General features: G+C 43.1%; 2 protein-coding genes across 3 annotated transcripts; both read right to left on the bottom strand.

Annotated features, from left to right (window-relative positions):
• Positions 1-822: 822 nt before the first annotated feature.
• Positions 823-1,165, bottom strand: LOC110591962 (gamma-crystallin E; the record flags this gene model as incomplete). Its single annotated transcript, XM_044912368.1, has 2 exons — positions 1,157-1,165; positions 823-1,065 (listed from the first exon to the last, which is right to left on the bottom strand). Coding segments are annotated over exons 1-2 (252 nt in total), but the record flags the coding sequence as incomplete, so codon positions are not given.
• Positions 1,166-6,330: 5,165 nt separating this feature from the next.
• Positions 6,331-8,012, bottom strand: LOC110591961 (gamma-crystallin C). Of its 2 annotated transcripts, XM_044912366.1 has the most exons (4): positions 8,004-8,012; positions 7,670-7,912; positions 6,824-6,826; positions 6,398-6,670 (listed from the first exon to the last, which is right to left on the bottom strand). In XM_044912366.1, the coding sequence occupies exons 1-4, from the start codon at positions 8,010-8,012 to the stop codon at positions 6,398-6,400; spliced, it is 528 nt and encodes a 175-aa protein (XP_044768301.1). The 2 variants fall into 2 exon arrangements, with proteins under 2 accessions (XP_044768302.1, XP_044768301.1); XM_044912367.1 differs by lacking the exon at positions 6,824-6,826 and having other exon boundaries at positions 6,331-6,670.
• Between the last annotated feature and the right edge of the window lie 609 nt (positions 8,013-8,621).

The raw sequence follows: 8,621 nt of genomic DNA, 5'->3' as shown, positions 1-8,621 counted from the left end.
ATACCAGGGAGAACCTCAAACTTTTAACAGCTTATTACTATTTTTGCCATTTTGAAGAGATATTTTTAATTTTTCAAGCATGTGTGTTTGAACAGTAAAGTCAGTTTATGAAATGAATGACCTTGCACTGGGTTTAAGATAAATCTCGGAAAAAGAACCAAGGACTTGGATATTTCTGTTTCTGTGGAAAGCAAAGTTAAACATCTTAAGTCTCTCAGACAATAATCGATTCTTGTCTAATAATTTAGGAATAGAATGAGGAAAAATGAGAAAGAAAAATCAGTTAAGGCCCAGGACTAATTTTTCAAAAACTTTAGCGTTTTAAAACATATTTGAAATATATGTGGCACAAAATTTCTCTGTGTTTCTCTCCATTGAGAAAAAGTGCTTTTATTTGTATGGGTGGGGTAAACCAAAATATGCAAGTGGGGAGCAAAAGAGAGAGAGGTCTTAAACAAATGGACCCTTGCAAAAGTTTCTTTTTCAACTCCTATCTGCTCTGTAACTGCCATGTATTCTTTCACTTAATTATTCTTCTAAGGGATGTTAGCGGTTTTTCTGCAACTCCACTGTAAGTGACTCCAGAACAGGACTTATAGCTCGTACATGCCGGCGGCAGCCAACACATTCTTAATAAATATTTGTGGATTAATGGGTACCTGGGGGAACGCTTTGCTTCTGTTTGGGGCCAACTATACGGAGCTACTCTACATAGCTTGTCTCATGTCCAAACCCTCAATCATTCGGAATGACCACTACTCCAAATGTTTAAGTTTTGCTTGAAACTCTCCATTCTGTGTCCCCACAGGGAGCCGGACTCACGTGGGGGATGAGGCGGCAGGAGCGGACCGAGTCGCTGAGGCCCAGCCACTGCTGGTAGTCGGGGTAGTCCCCGCGCCGCAGGAAGTACTGGCTGCCCGCATAGTTGGGCTGCTCATACAGCATCCAGCAGCCGCTGTCCACCCGCACCGAGTTGCAGCGGCTGAAGTAGGGCTGCAGGTTCGGGTGGTCACAGCTGCACTCGTAGTGGCGGCCCTGGAAGCCGCGGTCCTCGTAGAAAGTGATCTGCAAGGCAAGGGAGGGAAAGGCTCAGAGGCCTGGCCCCCAGCCCCGGCGTGCGGGGCCCCCTCCCGGCCTGCGGCTGCGCTGGGCTCACCTTCCCCATGGCTGGTGGATGGAGGTCAGTGATGGGCCGCCCTGGCGCGCGCGACTATATAGCAGGAGGGTTGCTGCGTTGGCAGGAACAACACAAAAGGGGCCCGCGGGGTGAGGAGGGGATTGTCGTGTGCTCTTTTTTCTCTTTGCTGTCATAGTCCACGGGGCTCATTGTAGGTTTTGGTCCCTTTCTCTCTGGAGTATTCGGGTTGCTATCACTGGCTGATGCTATTGAGACGGTTTGAAAAAAAAAAAAACCAAGTAATTTAGAACATTGTTGATTTAATAATAGAAATAGAGCTTCAGCCATTTCATATATAGTCTACACTTTTATTTGTATAGGCTGGGGAAAAACAAAAAAGTGTAAGTCAGGGAGCAAAAAAAAGCAGAGTCTTAACATTGTAAATATAAAATTAATCTGTCAGATCTATCAAGGGACATGTGTGCCACAATATTGAATACTAATTGTTAATAGGAAGGAAATGACCTTAATGGAATGTTGAAAATTTCAACTTAGTCCTTTAAGAGAATTTTCTTATTAAAGGGTGTAAGAAATTGGAATGTTTTACCAAGGGAATTCACAGAACTTCAAACATGCAGTATGGTAAAAACAAAAACAAAAACAAAAACAAAAACAAAAACAAAACAAAACAAAACCAAAAAATCCCAGCAAGCCCAGATCTTCAGTATTTGGTCTGAATTTGTTACAGTCTGGAAATAGACTGAATTTGTTACAGTCTAGAAGTAGACTGAGGATTAGAGGTTTCATCTTGGCTAATTGTAATTTAAAAGGGAGAATAGTTTTAAGAGGCTTCCTCTCAGAAAGAACTAAAAGGGAAATTTCTAACTTGGACAAGATAAGAAAAAGTTACAACACAAAAATCAATTACCTCTCAGGTTATTATAAAATAAAACCAAATTCCTAAGAAATCCATTTCTAGGAGGAATCTAGATAGACCTCTTCCTCGGGGAACAAGAGTACACAAAGCTTTTGACTCAACAGAGATTAATTGCATGAACACAAAGAGGAGCTACAGCAAAAATGGGGAGAGGAAGGAATAAATCTGGAAGCTGAGACTCTAGGAAGACTTTAGAAAGTATTTATTAGCCTGGAAGATAATAGTTTGATGGACTGGAAGGAGCACTGGAGTGGAAGATGACCTATGACTTTAGCCTCTTTCATGTTCAAAGAATTATTCACAGTCCTGTGTTGTCTCATGGAAATACTTTGTCTTGACTTTGGGTCATAAGTCTTTGTAAGTTGGTATTTATAAATAAAACACCAGCTCTGTGCAATATGATGATTTCAGTTCTTGTTATCCACTATAGATAGGCATATGTTTGCAAAATTACTTCCGTTTACAGAGTGGAAAATAAGCAGCCCAAATAAAAAGAATAAAAAAAATAATGATTTTAATTAAAAATTTAAAAAATAATAGTTAACAAAATAAAAATTTTAAAATTGCCATTTTGCTCAGAGCTGTTTCTGTGGGGAAAGTGTTGATCGATAAAAAACAGTAAAACATGAGAAAGAAGCGAATGCAGAGTCCCAGAGAACACTTAGGGGAGCGGGGGGGGATGGCTGTGGGGACCTCCACTACCATAGCTGACATACAATTACAGATTTGGGATACATCTGGAGGGCCAAAACAAGGGGACTCTGCATTTGGTTTTTTCATTGACTAGGAAGAGAAAAGACTTTATTTCAGCCTGGGGAAAGAAACAGAGAAAAAGAAAAAAAAAAAAAACAACTCACAGTTTTCATCAAGCTGAAAAATGAATGGCTTGGGCCAAAATGTGGCTTGATTTTAATGTTTTACAGAAAATTCCGGCATTGACAAGTGTGTGCTCAACCGAAGCCCCAAGTTGCACTTAGTGTGCTAAGTGAGCAGAAGTTAAGACTTGAGAATCCTTACGCCTATAGCCCTGAAGCAGAGTTCTGTACAAGCTGCTGGAATGACTGATGGGGACCGTGTTGGAAGGAGAATAAGAGATAAGCGTCAGGCACCCTCAACCTGAGCTCTAGTCTGGCAAGTAACCCTTTGTCACTCCTAAATATTCAGGTGGTTTCCAACAAAGGTGAAGGCAAAAGGCACGAGTTCAGGTTAGAGTTTTGCTGCATGCAGGGCCAAAGATTTCTGTAGCTGCTGTAAATGTCAGGCTATAAAACTAAGTATATAAGAAATACCACTTTCCTTATTTCCTAGAGCTCGAAATATTTTATGAATCTAAGTCTCATTCCACTAGCATGGAGAGAAAATTTCACTGTAGTCATTGCTGGGGTTTCGTCACCTCATGTTTCCAAGCTCCGTGTTTGGGTTCTGTGGGCTTAACATGAGACCGAGGCATCTCATAGGGGGAGAGGGTGCACTGGGAACTCCCGGGCTGTCCTCGGTGGTGGCTCTCCCCAGCTTTCACACCAGCATGGAAATAAGAACTGGCGGCTCCGAGGGCTGTGGAACTGGGATGTGTTTTATTTGGCCAGCATAATGTTTAGATGTTCTCCATGATGCTTTGGGATGGTTTGTACTTTCCACAGCTCACCATACTCTTCATCACTCCTTGTGGTCTTAAAGGAAGTTGTTTTGCTCATGTACATCATCTCTCTGGGCCCTGAAGGTATTGAGCTGCAACCTCAATCAAGAGTCTTCAAACTCTGCTCAGTTTTTGCCAAATGAAAACACTATACAGCAGAGCAGATTCCATATTTTATTAGGAACTTGTGTATTTGGGGGTGTTATGATGTCCTTTTGTAAATATCTCTTCTTTCATAAAATAATGTGTGAGTAGATGGTGCTTAGTTTTACGATTTTGTTGTTTTGTTTTTAATCTTAAAGGTCCTTGCTTGGCGAAATAAAAATTGGCAAGTCTGTGTTGGTCTCTGTTTAAATAAAACTGGTCTGGGATATCTAAAATATTGAGAACCATTTGATTTGATATCATGATTTAAGCTATTTGGTATCATAAGAAATATGTAAATAAATATTACTGCATTTGTTTCCCCTAGAAATTTGTCTTGGGATGACTTTAAAGTACTAAATAAAAGTACTTGATAAAAGTGATTACATATGTATTATTTAGTACTTGAGAAGTACTTGACTTTAAAAAGTGATTACATGGGCGCCTGGGTGGCTCAGTCGGTTAAGCGACTGCCTTCGGCTCAGGTCATGATCCTGGAGTCCCAGGATCGAGTCCCGCATCGGGCTCCCTGCTCGGCGAGGAGTCTGCTTCTCCCTCTGACCCTCCTCCCTCTTGTGCTCTCTGTCTCTCATTCTCTCTCGCAAGTAAATAAAATCTTTAAAATAAAATAAAAAATAAAAAAATAAAAAGTGATTACATGCTTACTGTTTAGTGTAAGCATTTCATATTCTCTCTGTGTAGAGCTCTGTGGTGGTGGGGACCATGACTTTTATTTGTTTTGGTTGTTTTTTTAATCCTCAGTGCTACATATGGCAGGTCTATGGTAGGTGCTTAGTAAATGGTAGAGATACTAACTCAAAGAAGTTAGGATCTTTGGTGGCTAACAATTGGGCAGAGTCTATTAAAATTAAAAATATCTTGTGCTATCATTGGGCAGTCTCACTTCTAGGTCTCTAGCTTCTAAAAATTATGGTGTGTGTAGATAAAGGTGTATGTGCAATGATATTCTTTGCAGCCTTGTTTGCAAAGGGAACATTGGACAAGCCCAATCACCAATGGGTCAATGGTAACATAATCTAGGGAGCCTTCAAATAAGAAATAATGCAGTCATTAGACAGAATAAGGTACTGACCTAGATCTATGTCTGTATCATTTTGCATGTTAAAAGCAAGTTGCAGGGGCGCCTGGGTGGCTCAGTTGGTTAAGCGACTGCCTTCGGCTCAGGTCATGATCCTGGAGTCCCGGGATCGAGTCCCGCATCAGGCTCCCTGCTCAGCAGGGAGTCTGCTTCTCCCACTGACCCTTCCCCTCTCATGCTCTCTGTCTCCCATTCTCTCTCTCAGATAAATAAATAAAAAAAAAAACCTTTAAAAGCAAGTTGCAGACTAATATGTACAGCATGGTTCCATATTTGCCAATAAGTAAGTAAATAAATAAAAAGCATGTTTCATGAGATGTCAATATAAGGAAAGAAAAACTTCAAGAAGGGTGCCCACCAAGTGTAAAGAAGGGTTAGCAATGACGAGTGGGATCAGAAGGACCTTCTCTTCTTTCTTTATAGAATTTGTAAAGTAGTACGATTATAGGAGGTTTTTAATTTGGAGGAAAAATTTAAAAAATAAATTAATTCTCTACTGACGAAAAGATTTTTAATTTTTTTTAACTTGCAGGGCTTTGCTTGTGAGCAAGCAGATTTTACTTCAGTTGAAGTCTATTTAAGTGTGCCAGTGTGGCTCAGTCTGTTAAGCGTCTGCCTTCAGCTCAGGTCATGATCCCAGGCTTCTGAGATCGAGGCCCATGTCGGACTCCCTGCTCAGTGTGGAGCTTGCTTCTCCCTCTCCCTCTGCTTGCTCCCTCTCGCAAATAAATAAATAAATAAATAAATAAATAAATAAATAAATAAATAAATAAACAAAATCCTTAAAAAAATCAAAATCTATTTAAAATATTAACATATATCTCATTAATTTATTTGAACTAGCTGCACTTCATGTAGGGTTTGGCCCAGGGGATATATTGGCCAGGAGGTGCACTCAGGTCAGGAGGCATTTTAGAGTAGGAGGGGGGATCTTCAACCGGTCCAAGAGTATGGCAATGTCCAATGGCAGCCTTGACATTGGTTACATCATCCTGTGCTCAAAAGTAAACAATACTACAATTTCCTTATGTTGTCTAATCAGGCTTTTTGCCAGGTGGGCTTCTCTTCACTGCTCATCTGTGACCCTCTATGGCTTCCAGTCACCTGCTGGGTCCAAAGGAAGCTCCTGGAATGCTGTTCCTCAGGGCCCCCAACTGACTGCCTCCCTCCTCACCGGTCAGTCACCTTCTCCCATCTTGCTGTGTTGGCCTCCTTTTCTTTCTTACACAGGCTACCTCCTCTTTCCACCCCTACTTCTGAGCCTGTTTCGGACTCATTCTACCTTGCGGAGCTTCTGGAACTGACCCCTCCCCACTCATTCGCTCCTCAGCCTTTAACAGGGAGCATTTACAGGTGGATTCATTGGCACACAGTGAAAGAAAAACAGAAGTCAGCAATTGCCAACAATACAGACTAAGTACTTTATTAGGTTCCAAATTGAGAAAATGGTAGTGTGAACCTATTTTAGTATAAATCCACCACCCTCCGCAAAGAGCCTGCCTTAGCCTCTGTGGCCCCCCAGTCGTGGTAGCGCCTGTATTCTTGGGGCCTCAGCAGGTACTGCCGCCCCTGGTAGTTGGGCAGCTCGTAGAGGACCCAGCAGCCCTCCAGCACGTGGAGGGAGCGGACCTCACTCAGGTGGAAGCGATCCTGGATGCAGGAGCAGTCCTCGCTCAGCTCCATCATGAGGCCTTTGTGGTCCTCTCTTTCATACAGCCGCAGCCTGTGGGAGCTTGTCTGCCCGGTCCACCGAGAGAAGGAGAGGAAGAAGCAACCAAACAACAAATGAACTTGGTAGGTTGGGGCATGAGATCACCCATGAAAAAACCTGAGACCCTGACGTTGCTGGGTATGCCGTGCACGGAGCTGTGTTCTACTGGCATTTAATACATGCTTGCCTTCTCACTTTTTATTTCATATCTAGGAAATGTAAATTTTAAGAGGTTCAAAGTCTGGGTTAGTGTCCATCAAGAATTCAAATACCTTGACTCCTCATTCCCTAATTTCCATTAATTCCTAGGTGATAAGTCAAATGTATATTTTGGGGGGGGAATGGAAAGTATTTTGACTAATATTCTTTTAATATGAGTATTAATCTTTTTTAAGAATGAGTGTTATCTTGCAAATTTATATTCATATAAATTTATAACTAAAGCTGGACTTTTAAAATCACATACTTCAGTGTAAATTAGCTTAAATAGTCACTTGGAACCAGAGTTCAACTGCTTTTCCAAATTAAAGGCAACTACCTTTTCCAAGGTTGGACACAAACTTTGAATGGCCTCTATTAACAAGAGAGTTTCCATTTTTTGCTAGTCTGTAGTGGAACCCATCTAAGTCATTCAGCATCGATTCTTTACTGTTAATTAAAATTACAATTTTACAATTTTACGTTTTTAAAATGAATCTGTTCGCAATACAGCCTTCTTATGTCCAACCAGCTTCCCATTGGCACGTTTTGTTCTCTATCCCACTATGAGAGTACACTGGTTACAGACAACTTTGTAATGGACATAACGGTAGCAAAAATTAACAATGAAGCGGACTCTTCCCATAAGTGACTTCTTCTTGTACGCTCTGCTGTTTTTGTGCATTTCTCTATCTGGGCTTAGGCAGTAGTTAAAGCCCACTCTACCCCTTAGGTGCTTTTAAAGGAAAACCCTCCCTCACCCTCACCGCCGTCAATAATCCGGTGAGGACAGGCAGGCAACGGGATGGAAATCAGGAGGCACTCACCTGGGGGATGAGGCGGCAGGAGCGGATGGAGTCGCTGAAGCCCAGCCACTGCTGGTAGTCGGGGTAATCCCCGCGCCGCAGGAAGTACTGGTGGCCCTGGTAGTTGGGGCGCTCGTAGAGCATCCAGCAGCCGCTGTCCACGCGGATGGAGTTGCAGCGGCTGAAGTAGGGCTGCAGGTTCGGGTGGTCACTGCTGCACTCGTAGCAGCGGCCCTGGAAGCCGCGGTCCTCGTAGAAAGTGATCTGCAAGGCAAGGGAGGGAAAGGCTCAGAGGCCTGGCCCCCAGCCCCGGCGTGCGGGGCCCCCTCCCGGCCTGCGGCTGCGCTGGGCTCACCTTCCCCATGGCTGGTGGATGGAGGTCAGTGATGGGCCGCCCTGGCGCGCGCGACTATATAGCAGGAGGGTTGCTGCGTTGGCAGGAACAACACAAAAGGGGCCCGCGGGGTGAGGAGGGGATTTTCTCTCTCTTTTTCTACATAATGACTGCGGGGGTGGGGTGGGGGACTTATTGTATGTTTTTTCTTAGACTCGCCAGTGTTTTCGAATTGATGACCCGCGTTAAAACTGTCACTTGATGCCTCTGGGGCCTTTAAATGAAGCCTATTTAGGAATTTGGAACTGAGCAAAAGCCCTTAACCTAATTAATAATTGCAATGAAATATTTTAGTTATCTTTTTAAACTTCAAGACGATCTAGAGCCAGGTAATGACTGAGTCTGAGGTCAGAATGGACCCCAGCGTGAGACGTTTCAATTTGAGAGCATTTTCTTGGTGTGAGAATCTGGAACATGGGGAGGAACCTGCCTTCTCCATAGTACGTTTAAAGTAAGATGGGATTTCCCTGTAAGAGGAAGGACCTCTCCATGACCCTACGGGCTGACAAGCGGGTACAGCAGATATTGCTAACACTTGAGGAAGGGTGATGGGGCGTTGGCCCTTGAGGAAGCCGGGTT

The sequence above is a fragment of the Neomonachus schauinslandi genome, unplaced genomic scaffold (genome assembly GCF_002201575.2).
Source record: "Neomonachus schauinslandi unplaced genomic scaffold, ASM220157v2 HiC_scaffold_1520, whole genome shotgun sequence".
NCBI lineage: Eukaryota > Metazoa > Chordata > Mammalia > Carnivora > Phocidae > Neomonachus > Neomonachus schauinslandi.
The sequence above is the reverse complement of the archived record's forward strand: the minus strand, read 5'-3'. Positions and strand labels throughout refer to the sequence as shown.